General features: G+C 48.4%; 1 protein-coding gene across 1 annotated transcript; it reads left to right on the forward strand.

The window, feature by feature from the left end:
* Positions 1-957: 957 nt before the first annotated feature.
* orc1 (origin recognition complex, subunit 1) lies at positions 958-22,432 on the forward strand. Its single transcript, XM_072388824.1, has 17 exons — positions 958-1,205; positions 2,141-2,268; positions 2,345-2,517; positions 4,239-4,677; positions 4,747-4,954; positions 10,734-10,796; positions 13,689-13,796; positions 14,236-14,488; positions 14,562-14,668; positions 15,564-15,665; positions 18,626-18,797; positions 19,258-19,365; positions 20,616-20,765; positions 20,920-21,039; positions 21,120-21,289; positions 21,369-21,456; positions 21,997-22,432. Exons 1-17 carry the CDS (start codon positions 1,111-1,113, stop codon positions 22,189-22,191), a joined length of 2,679 nt encoding a protein of 892 aa, XP_072244925.1. The 5' UTR covers positions 958-1,110; the 3' UTR covers positions 22,192-22,432.
* The last annotated feature ends 282 nt before the right edge of the window (positions 22,433-22,714 follow it).

The raw sequence follows: 22,714 nt of genomic DNA on the forward strand, positions 1-22,714 counted from the left end.
GCCACTGTTGGAGGCAGCACTTCTCAGGCTGGAACTGGACTGAAGCCTATTTCTGAGGCTCGTGATGACAGCAGCGGGAGAAGAAGCCGTGAAAATCAGAGGGTCGATGGTTCAACACCCGGCTTTTCCTTCACATTTCACCACAGGAGTTTAGCTCAAGTGTCACAGCAGGCTGCAACACCAGGCTGTTTTCACAATAATCCTATTTGAGTACACATTGTGGGTCAGAATAATAGTTGATGCCCTCCAATACATGATTACAGGCTGTAGCTTGTCAATAGAATATTGATTCTGTTGTAAAATGATACAAATTCATTGAAAAGAGTCATGTTGGATGGATTAAACCTAACCTAGTTGCTGTGTCACTTTAAATGGGCATCATGGGTTATTATAGCAGGTTTTTTTCAGCCAAAAAGGGATTAAGGCTTCCAGTTATAGGTATTTAATTGTTGTTCCTGCTTCAAAATGTATTGAAGATTTATGTTGTACACGTTATTATGAACTAGTTCTAATTTCTACACTACAATAACATTTAAATACACATTATAGCAGGACGAAAACTGACTAAATAGGATGCAGAAGAAGTTGTGAATGTTGTGAAAAAGAAGTCGCTTGAAAACACGAACTAATCGACAGACAAAGACGAAAGTGAAGTGAAAATAAACTTTAAAAAAGTCGAATTTGATATTTTATTTTATTTAATCTCATGTTAATTTCTTTTTTCTTAATTACTAAATAAAATTTAATTAAATAAAATTTCTAATTCATTTGATTTCTTATTCAATTTAATTCAATGTCTTCTTATTGTATCTTAAAGTATTTTTTGCTTTACTTTTTCATTATTTCCTGTTTGAGCTTTCCTCCGGTAGGTGGCGGTAAACACACCACCGGCGGTAACGCGCCAACTCGTTGCTTTTACACAGTAGAAGAAGAGTTTTCGCGCGAAATGCTGTCGCTTCATCTTGTTGTCTTTAATGTTTCTTTCCTCCGTGGACGCTGTTTTTTTAGCTTAAACTGAGCGGTTTGACTTCGGCTTCAGGTTTTATTCTTAATTCAGGAATATTTTAACATTTTTCCGAGTTGCTGCTCAGCTGACAGGAAGAAAACAGGATGAAATATTTCACCAGACTGAGAGTTAAAAGGCTTTATGAGTGGCGTGGACAACCGCTGAGTTATAACAGGAAGCTCAAAACTTATGAATATGGGTGAGTATTAACCATTGTCTTAACTTTTTATCCTTTCTGTGAGTTTTGTCCTCTTTCTGATGTTTGGAAACACTCTAGATGCGAGTCAATTTAATATAAACTGCAGGATCACAAAGATAAAAACTGACCACAACAGATAAAGCTGCTAGTTAAGGTTAGCATATGAATTAGAAACTATTATCAACAGCATTTAGTTGTTTTTAAGCAAAAAATGGCAAACCATGATACGATTCCATCTGCTCCCGTAACTTTAAGCTTTAAATATCATATAAAAAGAAACAGAATATAAATAGAAAGTAAAGTAAAAGTAATGTTTACAACAGTCTGTATTACTTTTCCCACATGTTGCTTAAAGCAGGGACTTCATTATGCTGCCAGCTACCAGATAGCAGACACTTTTGCACCCGATCTGGGCTGCTTTTGGCACTTCAATCATTGTGTTCTGTGGGCCAGATGTGGCCCAAAGCTCGTAAGATAGCTTTGACATCGGTTACAGGTTGTTGGGAGGGCCTTAAGTGGCCCAGAGAACATGTAGATTTAAAGCCTGTCGGGTGAATATGTGGCTGAGTTCATCCCCTAAACTTACCTTGTTATTAAAGCTCTGATGTGACTCATTTATGAAAGAAAAGCTGTAATCTCTAAACAATATCCCTCCTGACACAAGCCTCAGAGTCCAGACCAGGACTATAAAACATCTGCAGAGAGAGCAGCAAGCTGTGATGTTTAAAACATTTTAAAATGGGAGCCGATGCCACCTTTGACAAGTTTAGTTCATTTAAATCGTCGATAACAACCCGAAAGCCAAAGAAAAACGCAACATTTTGATAAATATTACAGAAAGCGGCTCGTTGTTTGGGCTGAAGCTCCGCTGCAGGGATTTAAACCTCGAACACAGACAGCTGGTCTTCGACCTGAGCTCAATTTTTGTGTTTCAGCTCTTTGGCCATCAGGGTGGAGGGCCTCCCGAGGACGGTCATCATTAAAACCGGCCAGCACATCCTCATCGAGGGCGACGATGAGGACAACCCGTATGTGGCCAAAGTGGTGCGGCTGCTGGGAGACGGTGAGTCTTCTGCAGTCACAGCTGATGGATTTGTTTCCTCTGGATGGACCTAACTGCTGAGCTGCTGCTGTTTCAGAGAGCGGGAAGCAGAAGAAGGCGGTGGTGCAGTGGTTCGTGCGGGTGTCCGAGGTGCCTCTGAGCAAACTGAAGCAGCTGGGCAGAGAGCCTCACCCGCAGGAGATCTTCTTCTATCAGGGCCGCAGCTGTGACGACGAGGTCAACGCCGAGTCCATCCTCAAACCCGTGCAGGTGGGGTTTACCTCTGCTTTTTAACTCGCGTTTAAAGGTTCATTTCACCCAAATCACCCAAAGGCGTCACACGGAAGGTTCCTGCAGCCTGTGAACGCAGGATCTCTCCTTTCTGGTGTTCATGTAAACAGAAAAAACACAGAACTAAGCTGAGAATACAGGAGGTTTGGGACTCACTCTGCTCCTCGGTTTAAAAATAGTTTAAAATTAAATGATTCAGACGCGGTTAAAGTCACATTCCAGGCTTTAGTTTAAAGTCCCGTCATTTCAGGGTCCATAATGTTTGGGACAGGTGGTTTCCAGGTGTGTTTCAGTGCTTCACCAGTGCAGGGATAAGATACCTCGGCTTGTTCAACATGAGGAGAGAAGCTGTGATGAGGCTGAAAAACAAGAATAAACCATCAGAGATGTGAGTCAAACCTCAGGATCACCAGCATCAGCTGTCTGGAAGGTCATGAAGAAGAATGCTCTGGTAGGCCGAGGAAGAACCCTCAAAGGCCCGTCCAACAGATCAGAACCATCTCCAGGAGGCAGGTGTGTCTCTGTCAGAGACAACTGTCCACAGAATACTTCATGAGCAGAAACACAGAGGCTACACTGCTACATGCTAACCGCTAGTTAGCCGCTGCTACATGCTAACTGCTAGTTAGCCACAGAAACAGGATGGACACGTCACAGTTTCGCCAAAAAGTCCTTAAAGGAGCTGCAGAGTTCTGGAAAAAGGTGTTCTGGACAGACCGGACCCAGATGAAGCTGCATCAGTGAGTGATGGCAGGAAGAAAGTGTGGAGACCAACAGGAACCAATGTTGGAATAATTTAAAATACCACAACTTTTCTTCAAAACTAAATCCTGAAATTAGAGTTTTATAGGTTAAACAGTTTTAATGGAAGTCAGTGAAGAGGGAATATCAATCAAATCAATTCTGTTGCTAATCTTTGACATATCCACTGATCCACCGACTATTTACTGGAAGTAAAATATTAACAGAATGTTTTATAGTAAATTATCAAAAATCCAAATGATTTATCTGGCAGAGTAGCTGGAAGCAGAATGATCAGTTTCACCGTCTGAAAAAGTGTCTCAAGCTGTCGTTGATGTTAAAGGTGGAAGATTAAGAACCGTGTTATCAGTCATTTAGTTTGATAATCGATGGCTTTAACCGTGAATGAAGGAAAAGCTTTTGTTTCATCTTTCTTATTCTCTGAAAAACGGTTCCAGCGTGTGAAAACCGCTGAGTCACAGTCTAGGTTCATCATATTGTTCCTTCTGTCCAAGGTGGAGACCTTTGATTTGACAGTTTTCACTCTTCAGTTTGATTAGTGATGGTTGATGAGTTCTGTGGAGCCCAAACTGTGTTAAAACTGTCACTGTGTGGCTCAGTACTGACACCTGCTGGATCTTAGACGTCACTGCAGGCTGATTAAATGAGTTATTGTGTTTTATATTTTATTATTTTATCTTTGAAAGTTTGAAATGTCTTTGATATATTTAAAATATTCTGTCGATAAATAACGTGTGTCATTTCGTGAAAAAGTGAAGATGCTTATCACTAAGAGACGAGTGTGTGATGTCACGGCGGTTATTAATGAACGAGCAGATCGAAGACGGTAACGTGTCTGAGGCTGTTAGCTGATTTAATTTGGTGGAAAGTAGCTTTAAGTCAGGAGTTGGGTGAAAAAGACAGTTGACCCTTTAGGCTCCTCCCCTCTCGCTCCACAGGTGAAGCACCTGGACGCCGCCGCTCCGTTCCCCGGCTCTGATGAGAAGGAAACGCTGTACGTGAAGCTCTCCTGGGACTCAAAGACCTTCAGGGTGGTGGAATCGGATCAGGTGGCGCCTGACTCGGAAGCTGCCTCCACTCCACCCTGTCCCAAACCCTCCCTGCCCCCATCACCGCCCGGCTCCCCGCCGGCGGCCACCCCCGCCTCCAGAGGCCCGTCTCGCCGTGCCCTGCCCACGCCGGACCTCACTGTCATGCGCAGGGCCGCCATGGGGGACGTGAGATGCAGCAGCGGCAGCGTGAGCGCCGGTAAAACGGCGGCGGAGGCCGAGTTGCTTCACTCCGCCGTCAAGCTGTCAGCCTCAAAATGTCTCAGCGCCAAGAGGAGGAACCTGACCGCCAGGACGCCGGGCGTCCGCAAGAAGCTGGAGCTCTGCAGTGAGTGGCTCGAAAGCACATGAACCAGATGTGCAAACAGCTGTGTGATGAACTGTCTTCGTCCGTCAGGTCCAGAGAAGCCGTCGCAGAACAGCGAGGACGCCCTGAGCCGGCTGCTGGAGGAGGAGCTGCAGACGGCGGTGACGCTGGCCCGCAGGCTGTCGTCCTCCCCGCCGCCCTGTTCGCCCCACAGCCTCAGCCCCCTCAGAAAGGTCCACAGAGGCCACGCCTCCGTGTCAGACAGTCCGCCGTCAGCTGCCCGAGGCGACTCCAGCAGGTGAGAGGACGCCACGGCGCCACGTTTCACCGCACCGCAGTGATGACCCTCCATGCTGTACCCTAACGGGTTAAAATCACACGCTAAAAGCGCGGTTAAAGCAGCGCGCTGTTTGTACTGATGCAGGAAACCCAAACACGAGTTCTGCAGCTGAACCCGGTTTGATTTGGTCTGCAGCCACAGAAACTTGGTGCTGCTTTGGCTCTTCTTGGTGACCTTCTGTGTCAAACTGTCCCAGCAAACAGAAAAGGTTTGAGGCAGCGCTCGTTCCTGCCCTCAGATACAAACATGTTGGGAAAGTCCGTGAACCCAGTTTCTGCTGCTGTGTGGAACCGCTTCGGTTCTCCAGACTCAGGCCACGGTCCACTTTGTTCAAAGGTTGTTGCAGCAGCTAACGGCAGCAGCACCACAGACAGATGCATCCAGCCCAGGGGAGAAATGTGGCTCAGTACCAGATAAAGACAGATGTTAAACAGCTGCTGCAGGCGTTAAACAGCTGCTGCAGACGTTGAACAGCTGCTGCAGACGTTGAACAGCTGCTGCAGACGTTAAACAGCTGCTGCAGACGTTAAACAGCTGCTGCAGGCGTTAAACAGCTGCTGCAGGCGTTAAACAGCTGCTGCAGGCGTTAAACAGCTGCTGCAGACGTTAAACAGCTGCTGCAGGAGTTAAACAGCTGCTGCAGACGTTAAACAGCTGCTGCAGACGTTAAACAGCTGCTGCAGACGTTAAACAGCTGCTGCAGACGTTAAACAGCTGCTGCAGGAGTTAAACAGCTGCAGCAGACGTTAAACAGCTGCTGCAGACGTTAAACAGCTGCTGCAGACGTTAAACAGCTGCTGCAGACGTTAAACAGCTGCTGCAGGAGTTAAACAGCTGCTGCAGACGTTAAACAGCTGCTGCAGACGTTAAACAGCTGCTGCAGGCGTTAAACAGCTGCTGCAGGCGTTAAACAGCTGCTGCAGGCGTTAAACAGCTGCTGCAGACGTTAAACAGCTGCTGCAGGCGTTAAACAGCTGCTGCAGGCGTTGAACAGCTGCTGCAGACGTTAAACAGCTGCTGCAGACGTTAAACAGCTGCTGCAGGCGTTAAACAGCTGCTGCAGGCGTTAAACAGCTGCTGCAGGCGTTAAACAGCTGCTGCAGACGTTAAACAGCTGCTGCAGGCGTTAAACAGCTGCTGCAGGCGTTAAACAGCTGCTGCAGACGTTGAACAGCTGCTGCAGGCGTTAAACAGCTGCTGCAGGCGTTAAACAGCTGCTGCAGGCGTTAAACAGCTGCTGCAGACGTTAAACAGCTGCTGCAGGCGTTAAACAGCTGCTGCAGACGTTAAACAGCTGCTGCAGGAGTTAAACAGCTGCTGCAGACGTTAAACAGCTGCTGCAGACGTTAAACAGCTGCTGCAGACGTTAAACAGCTGCTGCAGACGTTAAACAGCTGCTGCAGGAGTTAAACAGCTGCAGCAGACGTTAAACAGCTGCTGCAGACGTTAAACAGCTGCTGCAGACGTTAAACAGCTGCTGCAGACGTTAAACAGCTGCTGCAGACGTTAAACAGCTGCTGCAGACGTTAAACAGCTGCTGCAGACGTTAAACAGCTGCTGCAGGCGTTAAACAGCTGCTGCAGACGTTAAACAGCTGCTGCAGACGTTAAACAGCTGCTGCAGACGTTAAACAGCTGCTGCAGACGTTAAACAGCTGCTGCAGGCGTTAAACAGCTGCTGCAGGCGTTAAACAGCTGCTGCAGACGTTAAACAGCTGCTGCAGACGTTAAACAGCTGCTGCAGACGTTAAACAGCTGCTGCAGACGTTAAACAGCTGCTGCAGACGGCGTTAAACAGCTGCTGCAGACGGCGAACAGCTGCTGCAGACGTTGAACAGCTGCTGCAGACGTTGAACAGCTGCTGCAGACGTTAAACAGCTGCTGCAGACGGCGTTAAACAGCTGCTGCAGACGGCGTTAAACAGCTGCTGCAGACGTTGAACAGCTGCTGCAGGCGTTAAACAGCTGCTGCAGACGGCGTTAAACAGCTGCTGCAGACGGCGTTAAACAGCTGCTGCAGACGTTGAACAGCTGCTGCAGACGTTAAACAGCTGCTGCAGACGTTAAACAGCTGCTGCAGACGGCGTTAAACAGCTGCTGCAGACGGCGAACAGCTGCTGCAGACGTTGAACAGCTGCTGCAGACGTTGAACAGCTGCTGCAGACGTTAAACAGCTGCTGCAGACGGCGTTAAACAGCTGCTGCAGACGGCGTTAAACAGCTGCTGCAGACGTTGAACAGCTGCTGCAGGCGTTAAACAGCTGCTGCAGACGGCGTTAAACAGCTGCTGCAGACGGCGTTAAACAGCTGCTGCAGACGTTGAACAGCTGCTGCAGACGTTGAACAGCTGCTGCAGACGTTGAACAGCTGCTGCAGACGTTGAACAGCTGCTGCAGACGGCGTTAAACAGCTGCTGCAGACGTTGAACAGCTGCTGCAGACGTTGAACAGCTGCTGCAGGCGTTGAACAGCTGCTGCAGGCGTTAAACAGCTGCTGCAGGCGTTGAACAGCTGCTGCAGGCGTTAAACAGCTGCTGCAGGCGTTAAACAGCTGCTGCAGACGTTAAACAGCTGCTGCAGACGTTAAACAGCTGCTGCAGACGTTAAACAGCTGCTGCAGACGGCGTTAAACAGCTGCTGCAGACGGCGAACAGCTGCTGCAGACGTTGAACAGCTGCTGCAGACGTTAAACAGCTGCTGCAGACGGCGTTAAACAGCTGCTGCAGACGGCGTTAAACAGCTGCTGCAGACGTTGAACAGCTGCTGCAGGCGTTAAACAGCTGCTGCAGACGGCGTTAAACAGCTGCTGCAGACGGCGTTAAACAGCTGCTGCAGACGTTGAACAGCTGCTGCAGACGTTGAACAGCTGCTGCAGGCGTTGAACAGCTGCTGCAGGCGGCGTTAAACAGCTGCTGCAGGCGGCGTTAAACAGCTGCTGCAGGCGGCGTTAAACAGCTGCTGCAGGCGGCGTTAAACAGCTGCTGCAGGCGGCGTTAAACAGTTGCTGCAGACGTTGAACAGCTGCTGCAGGCGTTAAACAGCTGCTGCAGGCGTTAAACAGCTGCTGCAGACGTTGAACAGCTGCTGCAGACGTTAAACAGCTGCTGCAGACGTTAAACAGCTGCTGCAGACGGCGTTAAACAGCTGCTGCAGGCGTTGAACAGCTGCTGCAGGCGGCGTTAAACAGCTGCTGCAGGCGGCGTTAAACAGTTGCTGCAGACGTTGAACAGCTGCTGCAGGCGTTAAACAGCTGCTGCAGGCGTTAAACAGCTGCTGCAGACGTTAAACAGCTGCTGCAGACGTTAAACAGTTGCTGCAGACGTTGAACAGCTGCTGCAGGCGTTAAACAGCTGCTGCAGGCGTTAAACAGCTGCTGCAGGCGTTAAACAGCTGCTGCAGGCGTTAAACAGCTGCTGCAGGCGGCGTTAAACAGCTGCTGCAGACGTTGAACAGCTGCTGCAGGCGTTAAACAGCTGCTGCAGGCGGCGTTAAACAGCTGCTGCAGGCGGCGTTAAACAGCTGCTGCAGGCGTTAAACAGCTGCTGCAGGCGTTAAACAGCTGCTGCAGGCGTTAAACAGCTGCTGCAGGCGTTAAACAGCTGCTGCAGGCGTTAAACAGCTGCTGCAGGCGTTAAACAGCTGCTGCAGGCGGCGTTAAACAGCTGCTGCAGGCGGCGTTAAACATTTGCTGCAGGCGTTGAACAGCTGCTGCAGACGTTGAACAGCTGCTGCAGACGTTAAACAGCTGCTGCAGACGTTAAACAGCTGCTGCAGGCGTTAAACAGCTGCTGCAGGCGTTAAACAGCTGCTGCAGGCGTTGAACAGCTGCTGCAGGCGGCGTTAAACAGCTGCTGCAGGCGGCGTTAAACATTTGCTGCAGACGTTGAACAGCTGCTGCAGGCGTTGAACAGCTGCTGCAGACGTTGAACAGCTGCTGCAGGCGTTAAACAGCTGCTGCAGACGTTGAACAGCTGCTGCAGGCGTTGAACAGCTGCTGCAGACGTTGAACAGCTGCTGCAGACGTTGAACAGCTGCTGCAGACGTTGAACAGCTGCTGCAGACGTTGAACAGCTGCTGCAGACGTTGAACAGCTGCTGCAGACGTTGAACAGCTGCTGCAGACGTTGAACAGCTGCTGCAGACGTTGAACAGCTGCTGCAGACGGCGTTAAACAGCTGCTGCAGACGTTGAACAGCTGCTGCAGGCGTTAAACAGCTGCTGCAGGCGTTAAACAGCTGCTGCAGGCGTTAAACAGCTGCTGCAGGCGTTGAACAGCTGCTGCAGGCGGCGTTAAACAGCTGCTGCAGGCGGCGTTAAACAGCTGCTGCAGACGTTAAACAGCTGCTGCAGACGTTAAACAGCTGCTGCAGGCGTTAAACAGCTGCTGCAGGCGTTAAACAGCTGCTGCAGGCGGCGTTAAACAGCTGCTGCAGACGTTGAACAGCTGCTGCAGGCGTTAAACAGCTGCTGCAGGCGTTAAACAGCTGCTGCAGGCGTTAAACAGCTGCTGCAGGCGTTAAACAGCTGCTGCAGGCGTTAAACAGCTGCTGCAGACGTTAAACAGCTGCTGCAGGCGGCGTTAAACAGCTGCTGCAGACGTTAAACAGCTGCTGCAGGCGTTAAACAGCTGCTGCAGGCGTTAAACAGCTGCTGCAGGCGGCGTTAAACAGCTGCTGCAGGCGTTAAACAGCTGCTGCAGACGTTAAACAGCTGCTGCAGGCGTTAAACAGCTGCTGCAGGCGTTAAACAGCTGCTGCAGGCGTTAAACAGCTGCTGCAGGCGTTAAACAGCTGCTGCAGGCGTTAAACAGCTGCTGCAGGCGTTAAACAGCTGCTGCAGACGTTAAACAGCTGCTGCAGACGGCGTTAAACAGCTGCTGCAGGAGTTAAACAGCTGCTGCAGGCGTTAAACAGCTGCTGCAGGCGTTAAACAGCTGCTGCAGGCGTTAAACAGCTGCTGCAGACGTTGAACAGCTGCTGCAGACGTTGAACAGCTGCTGCAGACGTTGAAAGAAGAAGAGGAAACAGAACAAAAATAGAAACAAAAACCAGACAACCAGCTGCTACACCTGTAAAAAAAAACAGACAACAATCCATGGTCTCTGAGGGGAATCCAGCCTCAGAGCCTCCAGGAGCACCTGAAAGCAGACAAGCAGAGAAAAAACAAACACACAAACAAACAAAAACAAGCACAAGTCGTGGCAATCGCATACAACACAATCCAACTTGTTTAAAGTTTCTGTAAAAACTTAAAAGTCTACTTAATCAGGTTAAAAGATGTCAAAAGCTGCTTTTAAGCGGTTCAAACCACACATGAGCTGCTGGAAACTGGTCTGAAGCCAGTAAAGCCAGCAGCAGACCCACTGATGCCTCTTCAGTCTGCAGCATGGCGAGGAGACGGAGGCCGGCGGGGCGTCACATGCCGTTAAAACGCCGAGGAGAAGAAGCGCCACCCCGAGGAGAAACTGCGGAGCCCCGGGGCAGACGTGAGTCGGACAGTGAACGCATCATTAGGTTGGGTTCACGTCACCTGGTGAAAATGGGAAACGTCAGACTTGAAGCGGGGACACGGTTAGATCAGGAGGTTCTGCACATGTTTGGGGGTCCGAGCAGAGGCTGCTGGGAGTTTGAGTCCGGTCGCACAAAGTGGTGGAGACTGGATTCAGATAGAAACTCTGACAGGACTGTTTTAAAGGATGCTTTTGATTTAATAAGATGATCTGATGTTTGTGTCTTCAAACAGAGCGACCACTCCTTCCAGAAAGAAGGAACCCAAACCCGTGAAGGAGCCGGCTCTGGGAGTGCTGTGAGTACAAAAACTTAAAGTTTGTACACAGACTCAGTTTAGGGTCTGAGCTGTGATCAGAAACCTTTTCTAAATGAGCATGAAGAGACGCTGCCTCCTAAAAGATAAAAAAACGTGAAGATTTAAAGGTTGAAGATGGAAAAGTCGAGTTCTCTTATTTTAGGATGTGTTACGACCAAATGTGGGCGTAAGAAAGAGGTTAGATAAAACCAGGTGTTTATGGTTAATAAACAGGGATTTATTAAAGGAAAACTTTGTAACAAAAGGAGGTAAAAGGGAACTGCTGTTCAAAATAACAAATAAATATAACAAAAGAGAACTCCAAACGCTACTATTAATCTGTCTAAATTCAAAATCACTACAGAGTCCAATAATCAATAACAAAAAACATCAAAAACAGCTAAACTAATGACTAATAACTGAACCCTTGCCCAGACCCAAACAACAATCCCTCCACGATTCCTCTCCAAACGAAAAAGAAAAAATCCCGACGCTCCCCGTTTAAATGACCGGGACGCGGCTGATGGGGCCGTCCGGTACCAGCTGGTTTTCCACCTCCTGGAACCGCGTCGATGACGTTTTCCGTCCTCCAACTGTTGGAGCTCGTCAAGCGCCGGCAGCCACCTCCGTCCTACGTTTGGGAGCAAACCAAAACACATCGCCTGCCGTCATGGCGACAGCCGTCACAGGATGAGTCATTCAGTGGGTTTATATGATGAGATGAACTGGATTATAGCTACAGTTGGGTTCTGCTCCTTATCTGAGGGTAATTATCCTTGGATATATGGCGGTGAATGAATGGAATCACTGGCACAAAGCATGTCATACCCCGGTACCATAGGTGGCGCTGTCCCCATTTCAGCTATCGCTAATAGAGCCACTTCCTGTTGAAGCAGGTCATACCCCGGTACGATAGGTGGCGCTGTCCCCATTTCAGCTATCGCTAATAGAGCCACTTCCTGTTGAAGCATGTCATACCCCGGTACGATTTTGTGTCTTCTCCCGTCCTGCAGGAGAAAACACGTAATTTTATAGGCTGTTAATAAAGAGATTCATGGACAATTGAGAAACTTTGTGCTGTAAAGACCTTCTTTGAGCTTCCTTTCCACATCTTTTATTGACATCCTGTTGCTAGGCTACATCCCGATCCCGCAGTGTTTTGGTTTTTTTTTTAGCCGCCCAACTCCCGCAAGATTTGAGTTGGGTCCCATGGGTCCCGATCCCAATGCAGCCCTCCAGTTTGTACCTTCTGGGCTCCTGTAAGAATGCGGTGGTCAGTCAGTGGGGTTACATGAGTGCCATTAGATCAGATTAATGGCTAAATTATGCTATTATGATGCAAGATGAACTGGATTACAGCTACAGTTGGGTTCTGCTCCTTATCTGAGGGTAATTATCCTTGGATATATGGCGGTGAATGAATGGAATCACTGGCACAAAGCATGTCGTACCCCGGTACGATAGGTGGCGCTGTCCCCATTTCAGCTATCGCTAATAGAGCCACTTCCTGTTGACGTCTTCACCACCAACAACAACAAACTCAGGCATTCAGAAAGATGGCGAACGCAGAGCGAGATGAAGCTGCGTCCCTCTCCATCTGTGATGAGCTGGTTATGGAACAGACGATGCCCAACGGCGCATTCTCCATCGCGTTGTTTCTTTCATTCTGACGACAACAACAGGAATATCGTCTCCTTCCACCTCCGGGAGACGATCCCGGGAAAAACTCTGGAGCATGTGCAGAACGCTCGATCCGATCCACTGTCGTCTACGTGCACGTTTAGTGCACGTTTGGATCGAGTTATCTCGGGGTCTTAATTCGATCGCAAGTAATCCGATTTCTTGTCGGATTAAGCTTGTTACATGAGCTGAATAACTCAGTCTTGTTGTAATTTAGCCATTAATTCGATCCGATGGCCCGCATGTAAACGCACTGAGTATGGGCGCCATTTGGCCTGGAAACAGCTCCGTTTCTTAAGGTTTGAATCAAAAACATAATTTTTCTGAAGTTTGAACCAGTTTTCATGCTGTTTATTTCTTTATAAATGCCAACATGTCTTTTTGAAATAATAAACAAAATGATCATTCTAACAAAAGGAGTTCTTTAGTATTAAAATATGAACTTTAAAGGGGACGTATTATGCAAGTCAACAACAGGAATATCGTCTCCTTCCACTTCCGGGTGACGATCGCGGGAAAAGATCTGGAGCATGCGCAGAACGCTCTATCCGATCCGCTGTCGTCTACGTGCACGTTCAGTGCACGTTTGGATCGAGTTATCTGGGGTCTTAATTCAATCCAATTCGATTTCTGTCAGATTAAGGTGTCTCCATGAGCTGAATAACTCAGTCTTATTGTAATTTAGCCTTTAATCCGATCCGATGGCCCTCATTTAACCGCACTGAGTGTTTTGAGCTGCTGCTGGTCGCAGCTCTTTGATGCTCGGTGGCTCTCAGAGACACAAGCATCAAAAGCAATCATAAATACAAGAGAGGAGACGAGAGAGAGGATTCAGGACCAGAAAAACAAATCAAAAGGTTCCCGCCTCTGCCCACAGAACACAAAGCTCCACCTCAAACGATTGAAATCTGACATATTTAGGAGCCTTTAATGGACCCTGAAGAGCTGATATTGGTTCTGTACTTCTTGAGGGGAAGACGGTGAGTGTTTGCTGTGTGGTTTCCTCCTCTGTTGCTCTGACATTCGACAGGATGAGAGATTGTTTTGTTTTCATACTTTGAAGAAAAACCGTCTGTTAAAACGTTTCTAATTCAAACTGAGACAGTTTCTGTAGCAGAGCCCCTGTTTCTAAAAGTCTTTAGTTCTTTATCAGCGTCTCGGAGGCTTTACCCTGTGGCTCCGCCCATTTTCTGACCCTGGGATGTTCCACAGGGCCGAGGTGGACGGCGAGAACTCTCCGATTCTGCCGGTCGCCGCCACACCGAGGAGCTCCAAGAGGAAGTCGGCGCTGAAGGTGTCGTCTCGCATCCGGAAGCAGCTGTGAGTGATCCGTCGTGACCTCTGACCTCCTGCTGCGGCGGCTGTCTGCTGCCGAGTTGAAGGAGAAATCAGGGGATTAAAGTGCGCTTTCCGCATGTTTTTCAGAGGAAACTTTTCATTCTTCTGAGTATTTAAAGATGAACTTTTAGCCTTATTTATGTGGTTTAACCTGACGCCGTTCCTCAGATTAAAGCGTAAAAGCAGATGATGAACTTTGATGTACCAGCAGCCGGAGTCTCTGCCTTTAAGTCTCTGCCTTTAAGTCTCTGCCTTTAAGTCTCTGCCTTTAAGTCTCTGCCTTTAAGTCTCTGCCTTTAAGTCTCTGCCTTTAAGTCTCTGCCTTTCTCTTAGTGTTCTTTTTGAAAAATCAAACCTTTTGTTGGGTCCTGTCGTAGTTTACGGTGTGACTGAATCTGATATTTGACGTCTTTTTCATCAGGAATCTGCTGGACGGCCATCTGGACGCGTACTCTGACGGAGACGACGAGGACGAGTTCGTTCCCTCCAAAAAGCAGCTGCAGAGCAGCAGCGAGGAGGAGGAGGAGGATGAAGGTGAGGAGGAGGCAGACCTGGATAGCGATGACGAGGTGGTGGCGAAGAGGAGCCGGCGTGCAGCCGGGTGTCGCACTCCGAGGTCAAAGCAGAAAACTCGCTTCTCGACCAGAACGCCGAGGAAGACTCCCAGCAGGCGGGTGAGGGTCGCCACGGAGACGACGGCTGGAAAAGTCTGGTAGTTTTCTCACTTCGTCTCTTCTGTTCCGACAGAGCGCGCCGAGCACGCCGCGGACACCGCGGAACGCCACGCCCGGCATCCCCAGCAGGTCGCTGCCGGCCCGACAGCCCGCCAACGTGCTGGAGGAGGCCAGAACCAGGCGAGTCCCGATCAGCCGTCATGTGATGTCACCCCAGCCTCCGATTGGCTGATTTTATTCCATTTATTCACTTCATCTTGCTGTTTATCAGATGTCTTTCAGAAGAATCCTGTGAAACAGAACAAACGGATCCATTTCTCAGATTAAAAACTAAATTTGAATATGATTTTGAACCAAAACATCTCTTGTTAAATATTTTGATTCATTTTCTCTAAATTTCACCCGGACATCTTCCATATACACACTTCCTGTTAGCTGCGTAAGCTAACAGCTGGACACTTCCTGTTAGCTGCGTAAGCTGACAGCCGAACACTTCCTGTTAGCTGCGTAAGCTAACAGCTGAACACTTCCTGTTAGCTGCAAGAGCTAACAGCTGAACACTTCCTGTTAGCTGCGAGAGCTAACAGCTAAACACTTCCTGTTAGCTGCATAAGCTAACAGCTAAACACTTCCTGTTAGCTGCATTAGCTAAAAGCTGAACACTTCCTGTTAGCTGCATAAGCTAATAGCTGAACACTTCCTGTTAGCTGCATAAGCTAATAGCTGAACACTTCCTGTTAGCTGCATAAGCTAATAGCTGAACACTTCCTGTTAGCTGCATAAGCTAACAGCTGAACACTTCCTGTTAGCTGCGCGAGCTAACGGCGTCTCTGATACAGCGTTTTATTTCATTCATCAGTTTACTGGAACATTTATGAACCATAGTTGGAGATTTCCTGGAGATATTTCACGCCCGCTGTGTAGCGGCAGTGAATAGAAACCAGATTAACTGTGCGACTCGGGTCTTTCAGCCTGTTTTATGCAGTCCGGCTTCTTGTTGCAGTTTAAACGGTTTGAAGTCTGACCTGTTGCCTTTCTTTTCCATCGCACAGTAACAAACGTTTGTCCTCCTCAGGCTGCACGTGTCCTCGGTGCCGGAGTCTCTGCCCTGCAGGGAGCAGGAGTTTCAGGACATCTACAGCTTTGTGGAGAGCAAGATCATGGACGGCACGGGCGGGTGAGACTGATCCCGGCTCAGAACCACCTCAGGCTGCCGCTCTGTACGAGTTAGTGTTGGATGGACGGGGTTTTATCAGGCTGATGCAGAGTTATGCAGCGAACAGGCCGGCGATGTTCTGATTTATCCACAGTAAAAGTCAATGTTTCAGAGCTTAAATGAACATTTAACACCTTGATGTCTAAATGCAGAATATTTTAAACATCATTCACGGCAGATCCGGTTTGAATGGTTGACTCAGGAAGTTAGACTCCAGTTAGACTCCTAAAGACTCCTAAAGACTCCAGTGAGACTCCAGTTAGACTCCTAAAGACTCCAGTGAGACTCCTAAAGACTCCTAAAGATTCCAGTTAGACTCCTAAAGACTCCAGTGAGACTCCTAAAGACTCCAGTGAGACTCCTAAAGACTCCAGTGAGACTCCTAAAGACTCCTAAAGACTCCTAAAGACTCCAGTGAGACTCCTAAAGACTCCAGTGAGACTCCAGTGAGACTCCAGTGAGACTCCAGTGAGACTCCAGTGAGACTCCAGTGAGACTCCAGTGAGACTCCAGTTAGACTCCAGTGAGACTCCTAAAGACTCCAGTGAGACTCCTAAAGACTCCAGTGAGACTCCTAAAGACTCCAGTGAGACTCCTAAAGACTCCAGTGAGACTCCTAAAGATTCCAGTGAGACTCCTAAAGACTCCAGTGAGACTCCTAAAGACTCCAGTGAGACTCCTAAAGACTCCAGTTAGACTCCTAAAGACTCCAGTGAGACTCCTAAAGACTCCAGTGAGACTCCTAAAGACTCCTAAAGACTCCAGTTAGACTCCTAAAGACTCCAGTGAGACTCCTAAAGACTCCAGTGAGACTCCTAAAGACTCCAGTTAGACTCCTAAAGACTCCAGTTAGACTCCAGTTAGACTCCAGTTAGACTCCAGTTAGACTCCATTTAGACTCCTAAAGACTTCAGTTAGACTCCTAAAGACTCCAGTGAGACTCCTAAAGACTCCAGTTAGACTCCAGTTAGACTCCATTTAGACTCCTAAAGACTTCAGTTAGACTCCTAAAGATTCCAGTGAGACTCCTAAAGACTCCAGTGAGACTCCTAAAGACTCCAGTGAGACTCCTAAAGACTCCAGTGAGACTCCTAAAGACTCCAGTGAGACTCCTAAAGACTCCAGTTAGACTCCTAAAGACTCCAGTTAGACTCCAGTTAGACTCCATTTAGACTCCTAAAGACTTCAGTTAGACTCCTAAAGACTTCAGTTAGACTCCTAAAGACTTCAGTTAGACTCCTAAAGACTTCAGTTAGACTCCTAAAGACTCCAGTTAGACTCCTAAAGACTCCAGTTAGACTCCAGTTAGACTCCATTTAGACTCCTAAAGACTTCAGTTAGACTCCTAAAGACTCCAGTGAGACTCCTAAAGACTCCAGTGAGACTCCTAAAGACTCCAGTGAGACTCCTAAAGACTCCAGTGAGACTCCTAAAGACTCCAGTTAGACTCCAGTGAGACTCCTAAAGACTCCAGTGAGACTCCTAAAGACTCCAGTGAGACTCCTAAAGACTCCAGTGAGACTCCTAAAGACTCCAGTGAGACTCCTAAAGACTCCAGTGAGACTCCTAAAGACTCCAGTGAGACTCCAGTGAGACTCCTAAAGACTCCAGTGAGACTCCAGTGAGACTCCAGTTAGACTCCTAAAGACTCCAGTGAGACTCCTAAAGACTCCTAAAGACTCCAGTGAGACTCCTAAAGACTCCAGTGAGACTCCTAAAGACTCCTAAAGATTCCAGTGAGACTCCTAAAGACTCCAGTTAGACTCCTAAAGACTCCAGTGAGACTCCTAAAGACTCCTAAAGATTCCAGTGAGACTCCTAAAGACTCCTAAAGATTCCAGTGAGACTCCAGTGAGACTCCAGTGAGACTACTAAAGACTCCAGTGAGACTCCAGTGAGACTCCTAAAGACTCCAGTGAGACTCCAGTGAGACTCCAGTTAGACTCCTAAAGACTCCAGTGAGACTCCTAAAGACTCCTAAAGACTCCAGTGAGACTCCTAAAGACTCCTAAAGACTCCAGTGAGACTCCTAAAGACTCCAGTGAGACTCCTAAAGACTCCTAAAGATTCCAGTGAGACTCCTAAAGACTCCAGTGAGACTCCTAAAGACTCCAGTGAGACTCCAGTGAGACTCCAGTGAGACTCCAGTGAGACTCCTAAAGACTCCAGTGAGACTCCAGTGAGACTCCAGTTAGACTCCTAAAGACTCCAGTGAGACTCCTAAAGACTCCTAAAGACTCCAGTGAGACTCCTAAAGACTCCAGTGAGACTCCTAAAGACTCCTAAAGATTCCAGTGAGACTCCTAAAGACTCCAGTTAGACTCCTAAAGACTCCAGTGAGACTCCTAAAGACTCCTAAAGATTCCAGTGAGACTCCAGTGAGACTACTAAAGACTCCAGTGAGACTCCAGTGAGACTCCTAAAGACTCCAGTGAGACTCCAGTGAGACTCCAGTTAGACTCCTAAAGACTCCAGTGAGACTCCAGTTAGACTCCTAAAGACTCCAGTGAGACTCCTAAAGACTCCAGTGAGACTCCTAAAGACTCCTAAAGATTCCAGTGAGACTCCTAAAGACTCCAGTTAGACTCCAGTTAGACTCCTAAAGGCTCCAGTGAGACTCCTAAAGACTCCAGTGAGACTCCTAAAGACTCCTAAAGACTCCAGTTAGACTCCTAAAGACTCCAGTGAGACTCCTAAAGACTCCAGTGAGACTCCTAAAAACTCTGGTTAGACTCCTAAAGACTGAGTTTATAGTCTGGGACTGTGGAAATCGCCCAGCAGAAGAACAGCAGCTTTCGGTCCTCTTCAGCTCAGAAATGTGCATAAAAACAGCCGACATTCGTGGAGCCGAGGCGGGCGCAGATCGGTTTAAGCAGCACGAGCTGCTCTCTCTGCTGACTCGCCGTCTTCTGATGTTTCAGGTGCATGTACATCTCAGGTGTGCCGGGAACAGGTAAAACGGCCACAGTGCACGAGGTGATGCGCTGTCTGCAGCATGCCGCCGACATGGATGAGGTTCCTCCGTTCCACTTCATTGAGATAAACGGGATGAAGATGACGGACCCACATCAGGCCTACGTGCAGATCCTGCAGGTGGGAGCTGCTTTTTATCACTTATTATAGGTTTGCACCTGGAAATGAAGGCATCGGTGCAGGTGTTTCCTGTGAACTTCTCCGTCTGGATGTATGAACCACGGTCACATCCATGTTTGTGTCTAAGCTCATGGGAACTGAAGAAATACAGCTTATTCCTGCACTTATTCAGTCTGGATTGTTGTAGTTCTTTATTAAACTCCTTTAAACGTCTGCAGGTTGTTCAGAAAGCTGCTGAGAAGCTTCTAACTAAGTCCTCACATGTCGCACCATAGACTTCAGAGTCCAGGTTTGGGCTTTTAGAGTCCCTGAGGTCATGTGATTTAAAAACTCATCTTTTTAAACTGGCTTTTGCTGAACTTTGGGTGGATTTTGTTGCTGAAATTCAACATAAAGCTGAGTGAAAGCAGCACCTTCAAAGTGTTAGATGAACCCTAGCTGAGCGTTGTCGTCTCTGCAGAAGCTGACGGGTCAGAAAGCCACGACCGACCACGCCGCGGCGCTGCTGGAGAAGAGGTTCAGCAACCCGGCGCCCAGGAAGGAGACGACCGTGCTGCTGGTGGACGAAGTAAGAAACCCCTCAGATTTATGAGTAAAATGAATTTGTTCTGCCAGGAAGCAGCGAGTCTCAGTCGGGCTTCCAGTTAAAATGCAGCGAAACACACAGAGACAGACGCGTTTAAAGTCCGGACAAGCAGCGTTTCCTCCTGTTTCTCCGGTGTCAAACTCTGGCCCGCGGGCCACATTTGGCCCGCAGTGGCAATTTGAAATTAATATTAGAGCTGGTCCGCCAGTATTATACGGCGGCAGCGCTGTAACACCGCTTATACTACAAGTCCCATAATGCTCTGCTGTTGTTTTGGCGCGTCAATTAGAACAGAGGCAGATACGCCCCCTCCTCTGTGTCAGTAGCATCTATGCTAGCGGTCTTCTTGCGCACTCCTTCGTCTGAAAGCCCCTCGTCTCTCCCCCAGACCACACTATGACCTCTAACCACAGCTGTCACTGTTACCTACCAAAAAATGGCCAAAAGAAAGGCAGAAAATAGAACTTTTCTGGACAGGTGGGAGACAGAATATCTGTTTATGTAAAAGACAGACCTGTTTGTCTTGTTTGTGGAGCCAACATGTCAGTAACTAAGGAGTAACTAAGGAGTAACTAAGGAGTAACTAAGGAGTAACTAAGGAGTAACTAAGGAGTAACTAAGGATATAATATTAGAGACACTATGAAAGGAAACACCAGGACAAATATAAGGACCTGGACTCGGCTCAAAGGAGCCAGAAAGTAAAGGAGATGAAAAGAGGTTTATTTTATTTTATTTTCACATTTATTAGCCTGTGTAAGAAGCTAATTTTGACATAAATCAGAAGGCTGCAAACAGAAAGGAGGCATTAAATTTTTATTTGAATTTAATTTAATATGCCATTGATATGTTTTTATTGTTATTATTGTCATTATTATTAGCAATTTTCCACCCCTGGACTTTAAAGTTCTATAAGCCTTGCTGGTTCAGTATTCATTGTTAAATCTAAACTTGGGTTCCATATTAAAAGGTTAATTAGTTCAAGCTTTGTTCACTTTAACATTTTGGCCCCCTGTGTGTCTGAGTTTGACCCCCTGCCTTAAAGTCTGGGCTGAGCGTGACATCGGGCCGATGGAATGATTTAGATCCGTCTCTGTGACTCGGGATCGTTCAGTCAGACACTGGCGCTGTGACACATGTTCTGGGTGCCCACACCGACCGCCGGCTGCCACGGCAACAGCTTTGTGACCAATCAGAAGCAGCCAAGTGTCCCGTGTGTTTGGTCCCCTGCAGTTGGACCTGCTGTGGACGAGGAAGCAGAACGTGATGTACAACCTGTTCGACTGGCCGACCCGCCGCCATGCGTGCCTGGTGGTGCTGACCATCGCCAACACCATGGACCTGCCGGAGAGGATCATGATCAACAGAGTGGCGAGCAGGCTGGTGAGACGTGCAAACGCTTTCTGGCCCTCGGCAGCTTCTGTCGGGCTCGTTTGATTTGCTTTGTTGTTCATCCTGATGGAGCTCTGGATGTGTGGCGGCGCGGCGGTTTAAGTCGCCGTTGCTAACGGCTCAGCTGTTGTGCGGTTGTTTCCAGGGTCTGACCCGGATGTCGTTCCAGCCGTACAGCTTCAAGCAGCTGCAGCAGATCATCACGTCCCGGCTGAACAAGGTGAAGGCGTTCGAGGAGGACGCCCTGCAGCTGGTGTCCAGGAAGGTAAGCCTCCCTCCGGGACGCCGCCTGAACCCGCCGTTCTCCCCGCTGTCGCACATCTCAGGCTTCCTCTGTTCTGGCAGGTGGCGGCTCTGTCGGGCGACGCCCGCCGCTGTTTGGACATCTGCCGCCGTGCGACAGAGATCTGCGAGCACTCGCCCGATGACCCGTCTGCCACAGGATTGGTGGGAATGAGTCATGTGATGGAGGCGCTGAATGAGATGTTTTCCTCGGCCTACATCACCGCCATCAAGTAGGTTCCACCGCTGATGAGCGGTTTTTGGTTTTAGACGAGCGGGTGAGCAGATCAGGTGACGCTCGTGTGATTCCAGGTGTGCGTCCACGCAGGAGCAGCTCTTCCTGCGCGCCGTCATCGCAGAGTTTCGCCGGCTGGGATTGGAGGAGGCCACCTTCCAACAGGTGAGGACGCCAAAGCGGAAAGAGAACATAAAAACAAAAGAATATTCTGCCTAAAATGTTCAAATGATAAGAAACTCTGATCACAAAAGAAATATGAAGGAAAATATCTGAGTGGAAAATGAGTAAATTAGAGGCATAAAATGTTTTTATGAACGGCTCCAGATCAGCTGAAATAATGAATAAAAGATTTGTTCACAACAGACCAAACATTTGTCTTATTTTGAAGGAAAAAACCAGTTTGAACTTGTTGAATCTTCTCTGAGGTGATAGAAGTCCAGCTGAAGGAGCTGTGAGTTTGCTTTTAGGCCCTCTGGGGGGCGCTGTTTTTCAGCTCTTACTCTGACTCCTGCTGAAGCTGAGGTGGTTTTTAGGTTTGTTTCCACCTGATTTATCTGAACTGAACACATTCTCTGACCTGCTGCCTCCAGGATAATCAGACATGAGAAAATATGCTGAAACGCTTCTCTCTGTTACATAAAACTGAGCTCAAACCCCACGATTGATGGTTCTGATGACAGTTTTCCCTGTTTTGTCTGGCAGGTGTTCGTGCAGCACCAGGCTCTGTGTCGGGTGGAGGGTCTGCAGCCCGTCAGCGTGTCGGAGGGCCTGGCCGTGAGTCAGCGTCTGGGAGCCTGCAGGCTGCTGCTGCTGGAGCCCAGCCGCCTGGGAGTCCTGCAGCGCGTCCGCCTCAACGTCAGCCAGGACGACGTCCTGTTCGCCCTGAAGGCCGACTGAGGAGGAGCCTCCTCTGTGTTCAGGACTGTGATGAAGGTGAGGGCGGCACCTCAGCCGTCATTTTACCGCATAAATCGGCTTTCTGTCCCATTTTAACCCTTTTTCGTGGGAGACTGTGTGACGTCCCCTGTTTTAACTGAAATGTCAAGTTTTGCTGCTCCCAAACTCTTTTAATGTTGCCACTTGTTATGTTTCAGTGTTTGAATCTGCAATAAAACATCTTTAATATAAAGAGAGCTTCTGGTATGAGTTGTTTAAGCACATCTGTGGGCTGTTCCTGCAGCCAGGTCTCTGCTGATGTTCCTGTCCTCCTCAGGGCTCCGAGCTCGTCCATTTTATCCAGCAGAGATCTCACATTTCCCCTGATGATTAAAGGAAGAAACGCTTTAAACTTCCTCCTTTTCCTCCATTTTGCTCCTGCTCTGCATCTTAGACGTCTCCTCTTTGTCTCCATTTCTTTATTTGGGGCTTTGGAAAGCGCAGACAGCTGCTCCAACAGGTGAAAGACTTTCTAAGAAGTAAA

This window comes from Leuresthes tenuis, unplaced genomic scaffold, assembly GCF_036924035.1.
Source record: "Leuresthes tenuis unplaced genomic scaffold, fLeuTen1.0.hap1 SCAF_7, whole genome shotgun sequence".
NCBI classification, from domain to species: Eukaryota; Metazoa; Chordata; class Actinopteri; order Atheriniformes; family Atherinopsidae; genus Leuresthes; species Leuresthes tenuis.